The sequence below is a fragment of the Syzygium oleosum genome, unplaced genomic scaffold (genome assembly GCF_021117445.2).
Source record: "Syzygium oleosum isolate NSW1041296 unplaced genomic scaffold, Sole_v2.1 Sole_v2.02, whole genome shotgun sequence".
Taxonomy (NCBI): Eukaryota; Viridiplantae; Streptophyta; class Magnoliopsida; order Myrtales; family Myrtaceae; genus Syzygium; species Syzygium oleosum.
In genome coordinates, this window is record NW_026607486.1 from 22,618,762 (window position 1) to 22,640,764 (window position 22,003).

The 22,003-nt window shown below is 42.3% G+C and overlaps 2 protein-coding genes across 6 annotated transcripts; one reads left to right on the forward strand and one right to left on the reverse strand.

The window, feature by feature from the left end:
• Positions 1–513: 513 nt before the first annotated feature.
• LOC115684842 (E3 ubiquitin-protein ligase KEG) lies at positions 514–13,945 on the forward strand. Of its 4 annotated transcripts, none has more exons than XM_056308998.1 (17): positions 514–1,546; positions 3,180–3,539; positions 3,635–3,865; positions 4,114–4,239; positions 4,320–4,656; positions 4,741–4,898; positions 5,671–5,828; positions 6,020–6,135; positions 6,279–6,413; positions 7,086–7,136; positions 8,757–8,881; positions 9,090–9,194; positions 9,278–9,511; positions 11,015–11,348; positions 11,475–11,663; positions 11,738–12,043; positions 12,331–13,945. In XM_056308998.1, the coding sequence occupies exons 1-17, from the start codon at positions 822–824 to the stop codon at positions 13,564–13,566; spliced, it is 4,926 nt and encodes a 1,641-aa protein (XP_056164973.1). In that variant the 5' UTR covers positions 514–821; the 3' UTR covers positions 13,567–13,945. The 4 variants fall into 4 exon arrangements, with proteins under 4 accessions (XP_056164973.1, XP_056164972.1, XP_030465602.1 ...); XM_056308997.1 differs by having other exon boundaries at positions 515–1,546; positions 6,017–6,135; XM_030609742.2 differs by lacking the exon at positions 7,086–7,136 and having other exon boundaries at positions 515–1,546; positions 6,017–6,135.
• A 1,649-nt stretch (positions 13,946–15,594) lies between these two features.
• LOC115684787 (nudix hydrolase 16, mitochondrial) lies at positions 15,595–20,751 on the reverse strand. 2 transcript variants are annotated; one of them, XM_056305138.1, is made up of 4 exons: positions 20,283–20,751; positions 18,337–18,451; positions 16,845–16,928; positions 15,595–16,069 (listed from the first exon to the last, which is right to left on the reverse strand). In XM_056305138.1, exons 1-4 carry the CDS (start codon positions 20,351–20,353, stop codon positions 15,812–15,814), a joined length of 528 nt encoding a protein of 175 aa, XP_056161113.1. In that variant the 5' UTR covers positions 20,354–20,751; the 3' UTR covers positions 15,595–15,811. The 2 variants fall into 2 exon arrangements, with proteins under 2 accessions (XP_056161113.1, XP_056161115.1); XM_056305140.1 differs by lacking the exon at positions 20,283–20,751 and adding an exon at positions 19,778–20,206.
• Between the last annotated feature and the right edge of the window lie 1,252 nt (positions 20,752–22,003).

Sequence of the window (22,003 nt, forward strand, 5' to 3'; positions counted from 1 at the left end):
ATTTGAAGTACACACTTTACGAAAGAAGGAATAACAAACTCTAGATTTTTCAAAATGAATGAATCTATTATCCGTTAACAGTGGGATGCTATGATGATCTCATGTATCTTTTATAAATATTCCCATCTCTCAACTGCTTGGATCATTTTCTAAACAACCTGATTAATTTTTCTATTCCTTAATTTATTTTCTCTTTCTAATTTTTACAGTGATTTTTTTGCCAGTAGCAAGCATATACATTTTAATTTAATTAAATCCATGTTTAAGCAAGCGCTGAAAATGAAAATCAGTCGTACTTTACAGGTGGAGGGAGACAGGTTGGGGGGGGGGCAGCGTGGACTCACGAACAAAACAAGCAGCTTCTCCCAGCCTACCTTTGAAAATCGAAAAGAAAAAAGAGGTTCGGCAAAAAATCACTATAAAAATATCCTCCGAACAAACATAACCGGAAAAAGGGGCAACCAAAAACAAAGGAAAAAAGAAAAAAACAACTCTCTCTCTCTCTCTCTCTCTCTCTAAAACCCTCACACATTCTCTTTCTAGAGCTCTTCTTCTTCTTCTTCTTCTCTAGTCCGATCGATCCCTCCCTTCCTCCTCCTCCTCCTCTGCTCCTCTCCTCCGTCGTCTTCTCCGACGGATCCGTCCATGTCGCCGGCTTCAGGTTAGCTCGTTCCTCTCCCGATCGCTTCGAGCCTCGAACGCAATCCCTAATCTCGCGGCATTCGGGCGCTGTTTCCCACCCTGCTCGCTTCCGACTTCCGGGAAGATTCTAGAGAGAGAGAGAGAGAGAGAGAGGGGAAGAGGGGGAAATCGGAGAGGAGATGAAAGTGCCTTGCTGCTCCGTCTGCCAGACGCGGTACAACGAGGAGGACCGGGTGCCCCTGCTGCTCCAATGCGGCCACGGGTTCTGCAAGGAGTGCCTCTCCAGGATGTTCGCCGCGTCGCTCGACAACACCCTCCCCTGCCCCCGGTGCCGCCACGTCTCCTCCGTCGGCAACTCGGTCTCCTCCCTCCGCAAGAACTACGCCGTCCTCGCCCTAATCCACTCCAACTCCACGATGCCGGCCAACTTCGACGTCGATTTCACCGACGACGAGGAGGACGCCGACGGGGAGGCGGACGGCGAGGACTCGCGGGCGCGGCGTGGGGCCCTGGCCTCGAGCTCCGGCGGATGCGGACCGGTGATCGAGCTGGGGACCCACCAGGAGCTGAAATGGGTGAGGAAGATTGGGGAGGGGAGGAGGGCTGGAGTGGAGGTGTGGGAAGTGGTGATCGGCAGCGGCAGTGGGGGGCGGTGTAGGCACCGCGTGGCGGTGAAGAAGGTGGCGGTTGGGGACGATGCGGCAGCAATGGATATGGAGTGGGTGCAAGGGCAGCTTGAGAATTTGAGGAGGATGTCAATGTGGTGTAGGAATGTGTGCACTTTTCACGGGGCTGTTAGGAATGAAGACGGTAGCTTATGCCTTTTCTTGGATAGGTGTCACGGGTCGGTGCAGTCAGAGATGCAGCGCAACGAGGGGAGGCTGACATTGGAGCAAATCTTAAGGTTCTGTTGAGAAGCTCTTTCATCTGATTCTTCTCTATGCTGTAAAAGAATTGGTACTTAAGAGAAAGCGAAAAAATAGTCCTACCCTCATGCTTGGGGTTCAAAATTGGTACCTCTTTAGTGGGGTGTGGTGAGATCTGGGGATTTCTATCTCCTGATGTTTGATTTGTGTATAATCTTTCTTGGCAGTTCTTTGTTAGTACGTTTTGATGCAATAGGTTATGGAATTTGCGTGATTGATCCTTCTTTTCTCCTTTTGCGCCGGAACTCGATACCTTGATCTTTTTAGTCAAGCAAAAACGTACTACTGTGCTTTCTAGACTCTTAGTATAATTGGGTTCTTTGTTGGAGAAAAGTTAGTCATTGTGCTTCCTTCCCTTTGGATTTGGGCTTTGCATGGCAACTCGTCAACATGGGGTTGTGGCATTGTTCTTTCTAGTCATTCTGCTCGTGTTGATTGTCCATGGGAAGATAGAACATGCACCTGTGTCTGCAGACCTGCTCGTGTGTATGCCTATAGATCTCAAGCTACATCAATTAGGGCTACCTATGAATACAAGTTATAATTCGATAATGCAGATTGAATTTCAGATTAGTTTCTGTCGACGAGTGATGCGCCAATAGGACATTACTTAAACGCCCTTCCTGGTTACATCTCGGTGATAAAAATCATTGTCATGTTTACCATTTGTACTTTCTGAGCTGTCCACCTCCATTGCTGAATATTGGCTAGAGGGGGATCTGAAAATACATATTTGGGACTGCCATGAACTATTAAGAGGAAAAAGGGTGAGAGAGATTCCCAACTGAAATATTAGCAGCTTGATTTGGGGATTTCAAGGAGTCAAGCTTTCAGTGCCTAAATTTTCCTGGAATAAATTGAGTAAAGCCGAAGGATGATGAGTCCACCTTTCTGAAGAGAGTAGTTTGCGGATGGAAGATGGCTTTCGTGGTGTCACTATCACGTTTAGGCACATGCATGGGCTTTCGTGGCTGTCACTATCACTATAACCGTTCCTAATTTCAGATGTAAATGATGCCAGGACATCCTAGGAGATTGGGGAAAGTTATCAAAATTGTGAAAAGTATGGAGATGTATCTTTTTGAAGATGGTTTGTTATTGTTGGAATAAACTTGCTTTTGGTTTCGAAAAAAAAAAAAATTGCTTTTGGCTCGTGGTGTTACTTGAAAACAAAGGTTGGCATCTCCTGTGAAACCATATGCACGACGCACTAGAAATGAGGGGGTGAGAACATAGAGAGACTTGATTTGAAGACAGTATATTCTGGAGTTATTTTGTTATCTTTGGATGTAAATTTTCTGGATAGTGACTGGATGAGAGGGATATTGCATCAACAGATTTGAAATAGCATTCTGGAATTTAAAGAGGTAAAACACACCATCAGGTCCCTTCTATTGTGTGCTATTTGTTGAAATTCAGGAACTAGAGTAAGGATATAATGGTTCTTAAGTTAGATCATTGTGCTTTCTGTAACGACTGAATTATCATTGAAGAATGCTGTAAGCCGCAACTTTTAGTGGTACTTTTTCGTTCTTGGTGAAAATGCTATATCGCATAATGTTATCCGCCAATGAACCCCGTCCTGACTTGGTGTGCTCTCTGCAATTGTAGATATGGTGCGGATATTGCACGTGGCGTGGCTGAACTCCATGCAGCAGGAGTTGTTTGCATGAATTTGAAACCGTCTAATCTTCTTTTAGATGCAAATGGCCATGCGGTAGTTTCTGACTATGGACTTGCTTCAATCCTGAAAAAACCTTCCTGCCGAAAAGCTCGATCGGAGTGTGATTCAGCCAGAGTCCATTCTTGCATGGATTGTACAATGCTTAGCCCCCAGTATGCTGCTCCAGAGGCATGGGAGCCGGTGAAGAAGTCTTTGAAGTTCTGGGATGATGCCATTGGTATTTCTGGAGAATCGGATGCCTGGAGTTTTGGTTGCACTTTGGTGGAAATGTGCACTGGTTCTGCCCCGTATGTAGATTTCCATGCGTCATTTCCTATCGCTCCCCGTACAAAGATCGCTTTAAATGTTTTCTGAGCTGTAGAAAATGACACTTGCTGTGCAGGTGGACTGGTCTTAGTGCGGAGGAAATATACCGGGCTGTTGTCAAGGGTGGGAGATTGCCTCCGCAATATGCAAGTGTCGTCGGAGTTGGAATACCGAGGGATTTGTGGAAGATGATTGGTGACTGCCTCCAGTTTAAGGCGTCAAGAAGACCATCTTTTAATTCAATGTTGGCAATATTCCTGAAACACTTGCAAGAAATACCACGTAGTCCTCCTGCAAGCCCCGAAAAGTAAGTTTTGCTTTGACCTTTGCTTCTTGTATCTTGTGATTTCACATATTCAGACTGTCCTTTTTTCTTCCTTTGTCACGACGGGTGTCTAATACGAAGAATCAATTTATGAGCTATATCTGGACTGGTCTTCTACTTCTAGCACTTAACAGGATGTCTTTCCTGCACTGTCAATTAACTCGTAACCTCGACAACTCTGATTGGTTTGATCTGTTATCATATATTTTACTCTGTATGTGCCCTTACAGTGACGTCACCAGAACTTCCGGTTCAAGTTTGACAGAACCACTTCGTGGATCTGTTTCCGATCTAGTACAGGATAACACTGGCCTTCTCCACAAGCTGGTATCAGAGGGTAACGTGAATGGAGTTAGGTTAGTAAGATGCAGCCTTTTTTGGTCTCTGTCAGACAATTACGGGGACGAGTTTTGACTTTGAGTTCTGTCATCTGTAGGGATCTGCTCGCAAAGGCTGCATCAGGAAAGATGAACAACTCTATATCTTCACTTCTGAAAGCACAGAATCCTGATGGCCAAACCGCGCTGCATTTGGCATGTAGGCGTGGTAGTGCAGAATTAGTTGAGGCTATTTTAGAGCATCGTGAAGCATATGTAGATGTTTTGGATAAGGATGGCGACCCTCCTCTTGTTTTTGCGTTAGCTGCGGGATCCCCAGAATGTGTCCATGCTCTCATCAGAAGAGGTGCTAATGTTAGATCGAGGTTGAGGGATGGCTTTGGGCCTTCCGTTGCTCATGTATGTGCTTACCATGGCCAACCAGATTGCATGCGTGTAAGTCATTGTTGTTGGTAAACTTTATATTCACATAGCTTTTGGGTTCTTTGAAGATCTAGCTCTGATGGTCTTGTAATACAGGAATTGCTATTAGCTGGAGCTGATCCCAATGCTGTGGATGATGAAGGTGAATCTGTTCTACACCAGGCTGTGGCAAAGAAATACACTGACTGTGCTGTGGTCATTTTGGAATGTGGGGGCTGTCCATCCATGTCCATTGCGAACTCTAAAAATCTTACGTGAGTCAATTTGCTTTTCTTCTTTGACCACTCGAAATGATATGTATGAAAAAGACAGCTAAACGAAACTAGCAATTTAAGCTGAAGAATCTGACTTTAGCGCATCACCTGTTCATAAAGAATTGATGGTTGTGGTACTTGATATTTGGGTTACTGAAAAAGAACTTTCCGATTTGGATCAGTTTGAGTTTGTAGAATCTCTTTTCATTTTAATTTGTGGAGATCTCCCCCTTACCCCCCTCACCTCCCTTTCCTTCCTTTAAAATCTCACATGAATACGTGCATGCACACCCCCCCTTCTCCCTTTCCTTCCTTCCTTCAAAATCTCACATGAATATGTGTATGCACAACTATCTTTTGGTTAGAACAGCGTGCTAGTACCTTAATGGTTTTTCCTTTAAAATGTCATGTGAATCATGTATTGAACAATTCTTGTGACTCTCCTCTCACTTGCAGTCAACCTTCTCTATCTAAAAATCTTTGTCGATTTTCAAGTGTTCAGTAAGGATCTGGAGCCGGAACTCATGTTGGAGTCATTGCTTTTGTTTATATGCTTCATTGTGTCAAAGTGTATTGAATGTGTGGTCAACGAGTACCATCGCCATTCTTTAACTCTCTGTTATGATTCTTTTTTCCTTTTCTATGGTATGCTGTTTGAATCTGAAATCTCCTAGCTCCGTCTCTTTTGTTCAATATATGTTCTCAATGGCCTTGGAATGATTGCAGCATAATTTGTCAGTATAAAACTGTTTCTTCTTTGCTGCATTTGCAGACCATTGCACTTGTGTGTGGCAACGCACAATGTCACCGTGGTGAGACGGTGGGTGGAAGTTTCTAGCACTGAAGATGTTGAAAATGCGATAGATATACCCAGTCCAGTTGGCACTGCAGTATGTATGGCGGCTGCTCTAAAGAAAGACCGTGAATTTGGTATGCTAGATTGTATCCCAGGTCATTTTTTATTTATCTTCAATGCCTACTCTCTTTGATATCCTTGGCATTAATATTTATTGTTCCACTTGGAAACATAATTTGTTACAATCTCTCTAGAATTTTCTTGGTACAATTACCTGGCTTTTCACTCGTTGAACATTTCTTCCATTGTAATTGTGCTATAGAAGGGAGGGAGCTTGTTCGATTGTTGCTTGCTGCTGGAGCAGATCCAACTGCTCAAGATGCCCATGGGAGAACAATTCTGCATGCAGCTGCTATGGCTGATGATGTTGACTTGGTCAAGGTTACTTGTTTACTTAATACATGAATTTGATTTTTGTCTATTGCTGGATAATTTCATCCAAATATGGAATTTTGAAGATCTTCTTGATTTGTGGCCACTTGGAGGAACTATTTTGTTACTCTTTTCCTGTAAACATTTTGTAGGCTATTCTTGATGCTGGAGTAGATGTGAACATCCGGGATATGCACAACATGATACCTCTTCATTCAGCCTTAAGTAGTGGGGCCAAGTCTTGTGTCGGATTGCTATTATATGCTGGGGCGAATTATAATTTACAGGTTTCTCTTTTCACTTCCTTATCTATTGTTGTGCCTGCATTGGTGTTGGTCTTGGTCCTTCCTTTGCTGGTGTCAATGCTTCCCTAGCAATGAACTGTGGCCTGTGAGTGTATATACTCTTATACTATCGTGCTTTCCTTTTCTTTTATTGGGTGAAATTCTTGCTAGGTGTCACAGTCCCCTCTGCTTAATGTCTCCTTACTCTCCGGTCTGTTGATCTTTATAAATATTCGTTTATGTATCCATAAGAAGCTGTTGCCTCATTGCTATTTCTAGCATATGTTACCCTTTGAAGTATTGACTTTGAACTTATGGATAAGATCTCTTTCCTACAAGCAATTGTCTCTTCAGTCTTGTATGCTAATGTCATATCATGGGCGACATTGGAAAAGTGCTCTTGTTGGTATCTGCAGTATATTTGCTCAGAAGTATTTACTCGTCTAGTTCTTGCACGGATTTCTTCAAGACGAGTTCCTGTTTTAGTATCATCTGGTGCTCATGTTTGCTTTTCCTAGAGTTCACTGGTCATCAAGTGGTGGTTAGACCAGTGGAATTATTTTGATTATTTATGTGTGATACTCCCTTGGTGTATGCTTTGGAAAATGATATATGTGATACCCCCTTGGTATAATTCCTGTTTTAATTATTTTGATGCTAATGTTCAAATCTTAGGCCTCGTTTGCTTCCACTGACAAGGCGTCCATTAGTGGATTTCCATTCCAAGTAATCACTTTCCTTATAATAGTATTGTTTTTTTCAGTTGCGTTAATGACTGAAAACTTTATGATATACATTTACAAAATTTAGGTTTTTTTTTGGGGAGAATACATTTCAACCATTCAATACTTAATGGCTGAGCTGTATTCTACTTCTTTTTTTTTCCTTTTTCTTTAATTTTTAAATTTTTCTATCATTTTCTATCCATCTCTGGTTGTCTTCTTTTAATTTTTAAAGTATTATTGAATGACAATAAGGCGGACAATACTCTATGTCATGGATTGTTGGGCAATTAAATGCAAATATGTCCACTAATTGAATTTGATGATGAGTATGCTTAGTTGGATCTGCTGGCACCCAAGAAAAGACATAGTTGAAAATAAACTTATCCAGGGAAAAGTAGGTGCCTCTCCAAGCAAGGATAAGATAAGCTCGTTGGAGATGGTTGGACAAGTTAAACGAAGGCCTTTGGATTTTCTAGCCTATCTGATTGGGTTTGGGGGCTCGAGGTTACGGGGGCAGGAGAAGACTTTAAAAATGTGGAAGGTGAAAAATAAAAATATGAAGCATGTACAATAGCTTAGAGAAGGCTTCACACAAAATCAAGTGCAATTGGAAAAGATGATTCATATAGCCAACTTAAACTTCTGGTTTGACTTGTCATCGTCATTTTTGTATATACATAGTATTTGGTGCTGTCCCTAAAAGAAAAGCCTGAAATTGCAGTATAGCTACTATTCTGACCTTCAAATCTTGATCTGATGACCCAGTTTAGTTACTGGGATCTTATCTATGCTCTTTTTTCCAGCCAACTTCTTTTTCTTAGCTTTTGACAACCTCCGAGTCCTGGATCTCCATATCAGAGGATCTGAGCGACTCATTCTCATTAATCATTCGAGTAGAGAGGGTTGAATGCAAACTATAGAACACTGGATGCTAACATTACCTAAAGCTGCATTTGGATGCATGGTTTGATCTCTACAAGCATGTCCAGTGCTGTAGTTAGTTGGATGACCAGGCAATTAGCCTGTTGTGATGTCCACTGGATAATATGTGCACATTTCCTAGAAGAGAAGTGGGAAGGGTGGTAAGTAAATTAGGAGTGATATTTTTCATGTTCGCTCTAATGTACTCGGTGACCGTAGGTAAACTACTGCTTGAATCCCTACCATGTTCGAGCATTTCCTTTAATTAGCACAGATAAAGTATTCCCTACTACAAGCATTGTGAGTGCCCAATCCTTCACAAGCTAGAATGGACATACCCCCATGAAATGCCCATTCGAGCTTCTAAAGGGTCACTAAGTCCAGAAATGGTAACTCCATTTCCGTTCCATTTTTGTAGACAAACACATGTACGTAGCATGATAGTGATTCCCCCCGTAAAAAAAGATGAAGAAGAAGTGAAGGACCAAAAACTAGAAGTATTCATTCAGGGTTCTGAAATTTCCTTCTTTGCTTTGCTGACATGCCTTGGATAACCACTTCTCTGCACCTAGCAGATTGTATGAATTTCATATATTGAGTTTTCTAGGACATTGGCTTTTCTCCTTTTTTACTTGCTAGAGTAGATAAATCTACTTTGCAATCTTTCTACTTGTCTGATTTCTTTGTATATCCTTCGCAGGATGATGACGGTGACAATGCATTCCACATAGCTGCTGAATCTGCAAAAATGATTCGAGAAAATCTTCAGTGGCTCATAATAATGCTTAGAAGCCCTGATGCTGCTGTTGAAGCGAGAAATCACAGGCAAGTTCCAATACGAACCTACTTCCTCTTTGATTTTACCATATATATGTAAACTGATGATCATAATTAGCTATTCTTCTACCTTCATACATTTTCATTTCTGAGATCTTGCACTTAAATTTGTGAGAAAGTTTGAACCTGATGACCTGAGGATGATATTTGTTCTCTTTATTCTTAACATAGACCTGTCCTTGCTGTTTGTTGGTAGTGGTAAGACATTGCGCGATTTCTTGGAGGCCCTTCCTCGAGAATGGATATCAGAAGATCTTATAGAGGCTCTTGCAAATAGAGGAGTTCATCTATCTCCCACAATGTGAGTTGAAAGGTTCTGCTTTTTAAAGCAATAATTATCTATCCTTAGGAACATTTTTTGATTGTTTGCTTCTATATGTTTAGGTATGAAGTGGGAGATTGGGTAAAGTTCAAAAGAAGTGTTAAAAATCCTACATATGGATGGCAAGGTGCAAACAATAAGAGTGTTGGGTTTGTACAAGGTGTTCCAGACAAAGAGAACCTCATTGTTTCATTTTGTTCTGGAGAGGCTCGTGTATTGGCAAGTGAAGTTGTAAAAGTAATACCCCTGGACAGAGGACAGCATGTGAAACTTAAAGCAGACGTTGAAGAACCCAGGTATGAATGAATTGTTGCTCATCTTCCATATGCACGTTATTAATGGATCATATCACTTGATGGAGCATTCTTTGTAGACATGGAATTTTTCATGCATTAGTAAGAAAATTCTCTCAAACTGCTTCAGGAATGTCCCTAAACTCATCCATAAAAATTTAGTAAGTCTCATTTGTTCAGTCAAACTCGAGCTGTTGCACCTGTCCTCTGAAGTCAAGTTGGTTATTCTGTCTAAAGAAGTAGGAGTTGCCCACTTTTTATGCAGAATTTTGATTTATAATAGGGTAAAAGCCACCAAAAATCTCAAACGGCCCTCTGTGACACATTTAATTGAAACTTTTTTTTGTAACACCGATAATCTCAAAATTTTACCCGTGCGACATCTTCACCCCGAACTTTTACTTGTATGACATACTCCAAACTCTTGTATGCATTTGACACATTTATCCCAAATTTATTTTTTTGTGACACCAAAAATCCCAAACTTACACCCAGGCCACACATTTATTCTCCGTCTAGATTGTTTTTTTCCTTTTCTTTTTTCCTTCCTCCTTCCTCTTCACCGCCGCCGTCCTTATCGTTGCCATCGCCACTGTCCTCACTGTCGCCAAATCAAGGAAGAAAACAAAGGAGGAAGTTAAAAAAACTTAAAAAGAAAACGAGAAAAGAAAAACATACAATGAGTTTACAAAATTTTTTCCACGAGTGCCACATCAGCACCGTTTGCTTTCCGTCGTCCATGTAGGCAGCCACATAATATTTTTAGGGGCGTTTGGTTAACGGAATTTTGACGGAAGGTAAATGTGGTGGCAAGAGTGCAAGTTTGGGGTAAATGTGTCACACGGGTAGAAGTTTGGGGTTTTTGGTGGCATAGAAAAAATTTGGGGGTAAATGTGTCACACGGGTACAAATTTGGGGTATATGGTGTCACAAAAAAAAAGTTTAGGGTAAATGTGTCACAATGGGCATAATTTGGGGTTTTTTATGGCATTTTTTCTTTATAATAAGAAAATAGCGATATCATCAGGAGAGCAGGAAATTTCTCGTGGAATTGGCTTGATCTGAGAGGATTTGCTATGTTGCTTTGAGAAATGTTATGGTAACATCAGGTAGATTTATGATTTCACTCTTGGTAACTTTACATCATGTAGTATTTTGGACAAATAATGTTGCATAGTACTATGCATATAACAATGGACATATTCTGGCATTGATTGCTAATTGTTGTCACTTTCAGATTCATGTTTAAAGTTCATGATAAGTTGATGAATTGCTTAGAACAAATATGCATGTTCTTCATTGTCTTGGGCTAGTTCTGGAAATTCATTGTTCCAGTATTGTCTAAAGGATGTAGGACCTTGCCTGATATTATTTCTTTATTAGCAAGGCTTGCCCAATATTTGTTAAAGCATTGCTGTTTAGGCATCTGGAATTGATCTCTGCAGTAGTCTATCTAGTTGTAGTTACCTTTAAAAACTTCCATGTATAATCTGGTTCAATGCTCAGGTTTGGTTGGCGCGGTCAGTCAAGGGACAGCATTGGCACTGTTTTATGTGTTGATGACGATGGCATTCTGCGTGTTGGGTTTCCTGGAGCATCCAGAGGATGGAAAGCGGACCCGGCAGAGATGGAAAGGGTTGAAGAATTCAAGGTTGGGGATTGGGTTCGCATTCGTCCTGGTCTTACCACTGCTAAGCATGGATTAGGTGCTGTTACACCAGGGAGTGTCGGTATAGTTTACTGTATAAGACCAGATAGTAGCCTTTTTCTGGAATTGAGCTACCTGGGCACTCGATGGCATTGTGAGCCAGAAGAAGTCGAGCATGTTGTCCCTTTTAGGGTGAGCAAAAGTCTTCTCTTCTTTAAGAATGATGGCTTTTTTCGCGTCTTGTGCTTTTTTGTTGTTCTACAGTTCCATTTTCTTAGTTTACATATGAAATGAAAAATTATATTACGTTTTTGACAGATTGGGGACCGAGTTTGTGTGAAACGGTCTGTTGCAGAACCGCGATATGCTTGGGGTCGTGAGACTCATCACAGTGTTGGGAGGATATGTGAAATAGAGAATGATGGTCTGCTGCTAATCGAGATACCAAATCGCAATATGCCATGGCGAGCCGATCCTTCTGACATGGAAAAGTTGGAGGATTTCAAGGTAAGATCACCACGTTATTTTATATCCTATCCCTTCGAATGTCTTTTGCTAAATTGAGCTTTGCTCTTTCCTAGGTTGGTGATTGGGTTCGAGTGAAAGCTTCTGTTCCATTCCCCAAATATGGATGGGACGACATCACACGAGACAGCGTTGGCATAGTGCATAGCTTGGAAGAAGATGGCGATATGGGGGTCGCCTTCTGCTTCCGCAGTAAGCCCTTTTGTTGCTCAGTTACAGACGTGGAAAAGGTTCCTCCTTTTGAAGTGGGACAAGAGATTCGGATGAAGCCGTCTGTTACCCAGCCTCGGCTTGGATGGTCAAATGAGACCCCTGCAACTGTTGGAAAAGTTGTGAGAATAGACATGGATGGAGCTTTGAATGTGAGTATATTCCCTTTGCTATATTGGTGCATGCTGCCTCTAGACACAACAATCTAGGAATTATTTGACTGACCAAGGGAAAACCACATATTTACCTGTGAACACTTGTTTTCACTAAGATTAGCAGCGGAGTTTTAATGTCAGCTGGTTAAGTTACTGCGTGTGATCCTCAGTTGTGTCAATTAGCACTCGTGTCTTTGGTATTTTCTTGGCAGTGCATTGTTCTGTTTGTCATCATCAGGCTCCTCATACCTGGGGACATGCTATTGATCACTGTCTGTTGATAGGTTAAAGTGGCCGGTCGACATAGTTTGTGGAAGGTTTCCCCTGGAGATGCAGAACAACTTGCTGGATTTGAAGTTGGTGATTGGGTACGGTCAAAACCCAGTCTTGGGACTAGACCTAGTTATGACTGGAACAGTATTGGGAAGGAAAGCCTCGCTCTTGTGCACAGCGTGCAGGAGACCGGTTACCTAGAATTAGCATGCTGTTTTCGCAAGGGGAGGTGGATTACTCACTATACAGATGTTGAAAAAGTTCCTAGCTTTAAAATCGGCCAGAATGTTCGTTTCCGGGCTGGTCTGAGTGAGCCAAGATGGGGATGGAGAGGGGCCCAGCCTGATTCACGAGGTGTTATAACTAGTGTTCATGCTGATGGAGAATTGAGGGTGGCAATTTATGGTTTGCCTGGCTTTTGGAGAGGAGACCCTGCAGATTTTGAGATAGAGCAGACTTTTGAAGTGGGGGAGTGGGTGAGACTCGGAGAAAATGCAAATAGCTGGAAATCCATTGGACCCGGCAGTATAGGTGTCGTACAAGGATTAGGATATAATGGAGACGAGTGGGATGGGAGCACAATTGTCTCATTTTGTGGGGAGCAAGAAAGATGGGCGGGGTCCACTTCCCATCTGGAAAGGGTTGAAAAGCTGATGGTTGGGCAGAAGGTGAAGGTAAAGCTCTCAGTAAAGCAGCCAAGATTTGGATGGTCGGGCCATGTCCATTCGAGTATTGGAACCATCTCCGCAATTGACGGTGATGGTAAGCTGAGAATATATACCCCAGCAGGCTCAAAAGCTTGGGTGCTAGACCCGTCAGAGGTGGAGATTGTGGAGGAAGAAGAGCTTCGCATTGGAGATTGGGTAAAGGTGAAGGCATCAGTATCAACCCCAACCCATCAGTGGGGTGAGGTGAGTCACTCGAGCATCGGGGTAGTGCATAGAATAGATGATGAAAATTTGTGGGTTGCGTTTTGCTTTATGGACAGGCTTTGGCTTTGCAAAGCTTTTGAGATGGAACGGGTTAGGCCGTTTAAAGTCGGTGACAAAATACGGATCAGAGGAGGACTGATATCTCCACGATGGGGTTGGGGAATGGAGACACATGCTAGTAAAGGTGAGACCGTGGGGGTGGATGCCAATGGCAAGTTGAGGATCAGATTTCAGTGGAGAGAAGGGAGACCATGGACTGGAGACCCTGCGGATGTTGTTTTGGACGAATGCCCAGTAAGGACTTGTGCATCATGAGACCTCGCGTGTCATTATAACTCAAAATGCTGTTCTTGGCTGCTCTCTGCCATGACGAAGCCGGTGCTGCTGATGTTATGCATTCTTGCACATGCAAACCGCCGATTCCATTGATGTGGACGGGGGTGGGTGTGGTAATTGCGAAGAACGTACATGATGCAAAGCCGGATAATGTCAGTGCCAAATCAGAATGGGGGGATTCGTCTTCACTTGCACAGCCATAGGAGATCCGGGTTCAGCTCTCACGGCAGAGGTAGTGATAGGAAATTTGTACTCTATGGACTTTCAATTATTGAGCTCTGAGGTATATAATTCTGCTCTCGTTTGTACAAATTGGACTGTTATATATATCTGTGAATTATGAAATTTTGGTCTTTCAGTCGGGGCTCTTCAGATAGCTTTCCCATTTCCCAATCGGTAGAAAGAATTTATTTTGTTCATCCATGCGTATAATACTCGTAATTAAAGCTTGGATTGGTGGTTGTTTTCATTATGTTCTGTAAATTTCATTGATGAACATTAATAAAAAAGAAAACTCGCGGGCTCGGCCTCAAGATTTGATGGCCTTGAGGTTGGGCTCAAAGTCGGTCGAAGTTACACACCGAGTTGGGCTGATCATTGCTTGGGGTTGGGCCTATTCGAAATTTGGGCCCTAACTCTCGGCCTTATGTGGACCATGCATGGGTCTCAGTTTGGGCTAATCTAGGCCCATTTTAATATCAAAATTTGGGCCCAAGGTCGAACGGCTATGGGCCTCAAATAGACCCTGATCTGGGCCTCAGTTTGCGCTTATCTGTGTCCATGTTGGACCGAAAGTTGGGCCCTGACGCCGGGCCTTCTTATACAGCTCTTTCTGACCCTCGGTTGAAGCTGGTCTGGCTCATACCTGGGCCCTGTTGCGCCCGTTTTAAGCCCAAAAATTTGGGCCATAGGTCGAACTTTGCTGTCTTAAGTTTGGGCCCAGGTTGGACAGAAATTGGGCCTTAAGACCGGTCTTTATATGGGGCCCATCGATTTGGGCTTTTCTGGGACTAATTTGGGCCCATATGCTTGGCCTCTTTTTGAGCCGATCTGGGCCCTTACTTGGGCCTTGTGGGGCCATTTTAAGCCTAAAATTTGAGCCGTGATACAGTTTTCCTCGGCCTCATAATGGGCCCTAAACTGGGCTTCTCTGGGCCCAGGTTGGACCGAGATTTGGGCCCTCTCGGGGCCTCATTTTGAGCTGATATGGGTCCATTTGGGCCAAAATGGGCCGAATGATGATTTTCTTCTGGGTCTCGGTATGGGCTTTCTAGCCCAGGTTGGACTGAAATGTGACCATTGAATCTGGGCCTGGGCCCAATCTGGGAACCGATTTGGGCATATCTGGGCCCGTACTTGGGCATCGTTAGGCCTATTGTGACCCAAAACGTTGGACCGAAGACGAGTTTTTTAGCTGGGTCATATCTGGGCCTCGTTTTGGGCTTTTCTTGGGCAGGTTTGACCTTTGTTGGGCCAAATTTGCAGTTCCAAAAATGGGGCCCAATTAAGCCCAGGATGGTATTGATCTGGGCCCAAAGTTGGGCTTTATAGGGCCACTTTTGAAATCCCAAAAGTGGGTAAGGTTGGCCGATTCTAATCCCAACGTCGATTTTTGGGCCCACGGTTGGGCCTTAGCTGGACACGATTCGGACCTTTCTGAGCTTGAGCTGGGCTGGGCTGGGATGGGACAGAGCTACGTCCTAGTTAAAAATGGTTGCAGATTTTACAATGGTCCGTCATTACAGAGATGTACATGACAAAATGAACATGCGAAAAAGGATCTCCCTTCGGTAGTTAAATTAATAGCTGCAAACAGTTCCTGATCTAAACCCACAGTCCACAAAATTAGAGTACATCCAAAAATCCCATTTGACGAAGCTTCTCACCGTGAAGCTTTCACCAACCGAAACTGATGCTGAGCAAAAGAAAAACAAGATAAAGGGTGAACTGCCCTTGGGTGGATAAACGGTAAACTGCTGCAATGAACATCTAAATGGATTGGGGAAGTTGATCAATATGCTATTTAAATGGACTCTGAATAAATGTAATCTGAGATCAGTATGAAGAGACCTACGGGATGGAATCAGACCTAAAATAGAGAGACCTTCTAAAGCGGCAGCAGCAGCAACAACAACAAAAGATTTGCCCAAGGAATTCAAACAGATTCACGGGGTTAGAAGCTGATTTTAATGCGCCTCTACTTTTGTAAATTATGAAGTCAGGTTCAATCGAAAACTTCCTCGCTTTTCTCAGCATGCCAATTGAGGAAGCCCTGCACGAGTGCATCTCTCATCCACGGATGCCGACAACTCTCAACAGCTTCAGTAATAGTCAGCCAGCTCCTCTGTCTGATACTTTGCTCTGGCCATGATTCAAGCTCCTCCCTTACAAACAATGCAAACATTGCTGCCTTACATAAACCTTCAGGACAAAACTCGTCTTGGTGAGTTTTACTCTTGAAGTCATAATGCCCTAAAAGATCCTGAAAACAACAAAAAGACTTGGTTGCACAATCTAAGAAAGATCACGAATGTATATCCCCTTTTCATTGGTGGAGTAAGAGGATTCAGAGCACAGAACAAACACATAGCAGCTGACTAGAAGGTCTTGACCTAAAAATAAAGACATTCACAACAGATGTAGAGAAGATCCACAGTACCAAAGATGCAGAGGAACAGAGTGTAGTGCCCTGCACCTACATGCTACCACATGGCCTCAAAAAAGAATTTTTTATCAAAAGAGCATAACCACCGCACCCATACGCGGGGGAGAGAGAGAGAGAGAGAGAGAGATGATAACTTTTATTGTCATGATGATCATTTATTTCGCACATTCACATACACTGCAAAACTCGGCTTAAAAAGGATGAGGAACGCTCTTTTTCCCCATTCAGGACAAGAAGAGTTCGTGCAGTTAAGAATGACAACATCCACTGTGCACAATATCATATTTACTCATTTATTTTTTTCAATAACTGCCCTGCAACAGCCAATGTTATCATTGTAATAAAAAAACATGGAATAGATAACACATATGGAGTGAAATTATCTCAAGCTACAGTTAATAGTCCAATATGAGTGACCTTGACCTACTCCGCTCTCCAAAATTTTACCAATGCAAACTGAAAAGAAATCCAACAAGTCACATAATCTTAAGGTAACTCTTAGAATCATAAAGTTGATTTTCACGCAAAATCTTATTAAAGAAATAATGAACAAAAGATAAGAAAGATCAACAGAGTCCACAAAATTTAATACCTTCAAATCTCCTTTCACACCAGCTTCTTCAATTGCTTCCCTCACAGCGGCTTCCTCAACAGTTTCATCGTTCTCCCAGCCTCCCTTATAGAAATAAAATAAGCTAGTGAAAAAGAGCAAAAACCCAACACAAGTGAACAAGTGATGGAGCTTCGCAGGATGATGAAGAAACATATATATTTTTATAAAGCAATAACTCACAATCCAACAAACAGAGCTTCCATCAATTCACAACTCACGAGTAAATCTAGTGAGAGCTATAATGACATATTGTGCAAGAATTCCAGTAACCGAAGAGATAAAAGAACATCACTTCCCAGAAGACAGTATGCATGCTCAAGCTATGTTCTCCATCTCCAGGCCTGAAAGCCCCAAACTACATACAAGTAACCTGGAGTAACTATTTGAATTGTAAATGTTAATCTCCCCAAAAACGTGAAGCAATTAAGTGATGAGCCATAAAAATCTATGTAAATCTGTGGCATGCTTGCAGACAAGTCCATTGTCCCCCCAACCAAGAAGAAAATCAAGTGACATAACCCATGTCCTGTCTTTCCCATATAAACTTCTGTTGTTTATCACTTAAAGATGTTACTGTGGACCACAATTCATGGCTTATGAAAAAAAGCTCAAATAATCCAAGAATGGGATTCTAGTGAGACAAGTTCGTCGCCTAAGACGTAACTCCATTTATGGAATGGAGAACAATAGTTGGTTCTTAGTCATTCAAAACTAGGTGTTTGCAGTTCAAAGGGCTTATCACAAATATTGGGCATGCACTCAAGACCGTGACACCAATCATGGTACATAAAGCTATAAGTCAGAATCAACAGCATGCCCATCAAATTCATCATAATACTAGTCACATAAGGTGATAGAAATGTGCATTTTCAAAATGGATTAGGAAGTCAATAAGTGATCTGTTCAGCAAATTCCAAATTTTGAGCAACGGAAGTTCTGGACACATACATCAAACTAGTTATAGACCAGAAGGAACAACTTAAAGTAACTCTGTACAGCAGTAGAAGTGCTTTCCCTTTCAACAAATAGCACACTTATGTAAATCTGAGTAGTCTATACACATTAAGAGTCTGAACCAACAGAAACAAGAGAAGATGAGGCTATGTATCCTTTTCATTTTAGTCTTACATCAGGTGCAACAAAGAAATTGGAGAAGAAAAAATTAAATACTTTGGCCAGATGACCATTTTCAGTTCAGTTTGAGCTTAGCCATTAATGAAGCCTAGAAGGCTTAAAGAGGCATTTAGCCATTTCTCCAAACTTATCGTGTCAAACCAATAAAACCTGTTCTTTTGAGTGAGAAGATGTGGTCAGTAATATTCTTAGTCCCTCACTTGGAATGTTACACAACAAAAGCATCTACACAACCAACAACAGAACATTTTCCATCTAACACAAAGCTCTAGATACCCTTATCAGGATCAATACACAGGACGACTATATTCAGAAAAGAATATAATTAGCAGTATACCTTTGGAAATAGAAGACCTGGTCCACTAGTTGAATTGATCATGAGCACCTCAACAATCTTTTCATCGGTGTCACTGCTACAGTCTATAGATTGTCTATACCTATAAGGAATACACCTGGAAAAAGAAACCACTGAGTTAGTTATCCCTTCGGACTGATGCACCCAAAAATAGGAAAAAATCGAAGAAGAATCTCCTCTACGTTTTCTTTTCTTCCTATACAAAACACTGCAGAAGAACGAAGGGCAATCATCCTAGAATTAACGGCAATGCTGAGTGAGCATATGACAATTTTGTATGATGAACATATAGTCTCAACAAAAAGGAGTGAAGAGAAAAAACAAAGAAAGCAGGATAAATAACCGCCACCTCAGAAAGAACTTCCTAAGTTCGATCCCACCATTATTACTTAATTGAAGTTATGAAAGGTACAGAGTGAGTACAATCTTACATTTCCAAGTAAAATTCACATAAACGCGAATTAAAAAAAAAGAATTATCCTCTTTTCTCTGTTCATGGCACTTATCCGCCTTTAATCCAACCTCCAGCGCCAAAAGCCCCACTGGCGAAGAAAAAGGACAAAACAGAAGTCTTATGAAGTGCAAGAAAAAAGTTTAGGAAAAGCAACAAGCGTCCACCACATAAGAACTCATATTCAGTCATGGATCAGTCTTCAGAAGCACACTTAATATGAAACATTTAACCGACCTTCTCTAGCTTCCCATATTCATCCTTTTTCTTTCCTTTTGCAAAAGAAGAATGTGCTTTGCATCAGTCATAAGGATGGTATTTTATGCCTAGAAAGAGGCAGAAGCCGCATTCACTGTGTAAAAAAGGTAGCACTTCCCAATTCCCCAATATATCCTTCATCTAAGCAATAGCCCAACGACCACATGTGAAGCAGTCCACTGTCCATGATATGCACCATAATTCGGTAATAACAAAACCTACCATAACCATCTTTTAACTGTATCACCAAACATAAGATGGTCCATAGACTCGGGTATGTACAGACTCATGCGGCTCACATATTCGCCTTCCCAAGAGTGTCGACCTCAACTAGATCAACCCGTGGGGGTGGACTCTTACACACTGATACCAAAGAAGATTTGCTATTAAAAAATATATGTTTCACTGGACCTCTCTTGTAAAGTCAAAGCACATGTTAACCTTACATAAAGGTGGAACGGCATAAATAAAGAATCGCGATACTCCAAAAAACACGATAATTCTCTAATCCACAATTTACTAAACTCGAGGATATTTTAAAATCCAATTCGTGACTTTTCCACCAAGAAGCTAAATTGAGCAAGCATCAGAGATCCTCAGAAGAAATGTCAGCATCTGTGATGACTGAAACGCTCATCCAATCACAATGAATAGTCTGGCCCAAAAAAACGGAAAAAAAAAAAAAGGCAACACAAAGGACAGGAAGAAACAAACCCATCACTTGAAACCACGGACCCAGAAACCCACCAATATCCTTCCCCCATCTAAGACAGACTCAAAAAGACATCAGGACAATAAAACTGCACAATATCACCATCACGCCTAGGTCTGCCGTTAATTTAAAGTAAATCACATCGATCAACACGAATTAACATCAAAAAGTCAAAACAAAGCATTGCGGGGCGCATCAAATCAAAAGGAATTGAATCTCGACAAAGGCCAAAAAGGCGGGGCAAAACCGAAAACGACCGTCATCGACACGATAAGGGCCCACTCATTCCCAATGACAACGACCACGACACCAAAAAACACAACTACGGAATCGACACCAAAAACACAACCTAATGCAAGAGCTAACGAAAAAATACAATGCGAAAACAAACATCCGCCGTCGTCCAACGAAACAACACGAAAGCATCACACTCGTACGAGATTCGCGCACATCGAGGGCAAAAAGGCCAAAAAGAAGGGAAATGGAGAGGGCGAGCTTCGATCGTACCCGGCGACAAGGCGACAACCGGCCTCGTACCGCTGCTGATGCCGACCCGTCCGCGCCACCAAATCGCACATGCTAAGGATCGGACGAACCACGAGAAGGAACTGGAGAGCGTCGCTATCGAATCGACGGGGGTTGCGAGGGGGGGGGGTATTCTCAGCACCGATCCCAATCCCTGCTGCGCCTAATCGTCGTCCTCATGCTCGCGGCGGGCGGGGCGTACGTGATCCCTGCTGCGCCTCTCGCGACGGTTTCGCTCAACGCGGGCGGACATTATCCGGAAGCTTCGAGGCGTGGATGCTCGCTAGGGTTTGGGAGGAGTCCCGTTGTTCCTGCGAATGGGACGGACGCGAGAGCATGGGAGAGAGCGAGAGAGGGAGAGAGAAGGGATGGTCGAGAGAGAGAGGAGGAGGAGGAGAAGAGCGCGCTGGGAGGCGAAGATCAGACGGTGGGGGGACGGTCAAAGCCACGTCGGTGGGGGGGAAGGGGTGGTGGTGATGGGCCCCGCGCGGGTTGGGCACCGCTTTGGGATCCGTTAGCGAGGCGGGCGATCTCGTGGGTCGGAGTGTATCGTGCATTGCGTGAATCTCTCTCGCCTACAGTATATTCACGGTACTCCTTAAAAGCGGTGCATTGTGTGATCTATATTCTATAGTCATTGCGGCGGCTATATACAATGTATATTATACATATGGTGGTGCCAAAAGAAATAAAAATAAAGAATTCTATTGTTATGAGATAATAAGTATTCAGAATAAAACTTAATTTTTTTCGTTCATCAATATGACTCGAACTTGTGATCTCGTGGAAAATAATACCGGCCCTTATTGATTCTTTTCTCGACGATACTCATATAGGTGAAGTTTGGTACATAGAAGTTTCATATGTTTTTTTTAACAGACCTTTGAGGAGATATAAAACTCTAGGAGCACGTGATCAAAAGGGGATCCACTTTTCAGTTCTCTAGTTTTTTTGTCGCAAAGAATCTTAAACCGCTTTGGGCCATTACCGCCTTAGTTCACGACTTGAGGAATGAGCTTAAGCATCGGCCCCTGTGGCGAATAAAATAGACTTGAAAAGAAGGCAAGCAGGCTGCTCACAATTTAGCTACTACTTGGTGTTTAATTAAGAACTAATCATGATCACTTTTGGAGAGTTAAAAGTTAACGCGATATTGTCTTTGAATTTGTATTTGGATTTAACTCTAAGCAAGGCCGATCATGAGAAATAAAAGGTTTTCCTTGTAAAAGAAAAAAAAAATGAGACATCCAACGGTATGAGACCTATAGAATCGATATATTAAATAATTCAGTACACATGTATTTAGACAAATAGATCATATTCAGTATCATTATAAAATCAATTATGATTTGAAAATCCTTTTCTTTTTTTCTCAAAAGGGGAGTGCATTGACAATTAAGAGGTTCGGAGCTATATCCACACTATTTTCCAGCTGGAAAGACGATTTTTTCCGAGCTGATCCAACACATCAGCTTTTAACTTTTTCGATAAATTGGCGATTCATGTAATAAATTGTTGTCAATGCGGAATATATTCTTTTTTTATCATGTTTAATGAGTTCATTATGATTTCTTCGAAGGATCTAACAAATAGATGTAAAGAGGATGTCCCGAGGTATAGTATGGGTGGACTTACGGTCGTCGATTCGAGCGTTGGTATTAAACCAATCTGCGAGAGGGGAAATCGACGTGTCTAGATCCAAT

What these genes read in the sequence shown, in the direction of transcription:
- LOC115684842 (XM_056308997.1), top strand. Translation starts at nt 822, where the DNA reads ATGAAAGTGCCTTGCTGCTCCGTCTGCCAGACGCGGTACAACGAGGAG. An exon ending in CCTCCTGCAAGCCCCGAAAA is followed by an intron (nt 3,866 to 4,113) that starts GTAAGTTTTGCT and finishes GTGCCCTTACAG; the next exon opens with TGACGTCACCAGAACTTCCG. An exon ending in GCCAACCAGATTGCATGCGT is followed by an intron (nt 4,657 to 4,740) that starts GTAAGTCATTGT and finishes CTTGTAATACAG; the next exon opens with GAATTGCTATTAGCTGGAGC.
- LOC115684787 (XM_056305138.1), bottom strand. Translation starts at nt 20,353, where the DNA reads ATGTGCGATTTGGTGGCGCGGACGGGTCGGCATCAGCAGCGGTACGAG. An exon ending in GGTTGTCGCCTTGTCGCCGG is followed by an intron (nt 18,452 to 20,282) that starts GTACGATCGAAG and finishes TTCTTTTTCCAG; the next exon opens with GTGTATTCCTTATAGGTATA. An exon ending in GTGTGAAAGGAGATTTGAAG is followed by an intron (nt 16,070 to 16,844) that starts GTATTAAATTTT and finishes TGTTGTTTTCAG; the next exon opens with GATCTTTTAGGGCATTATGA.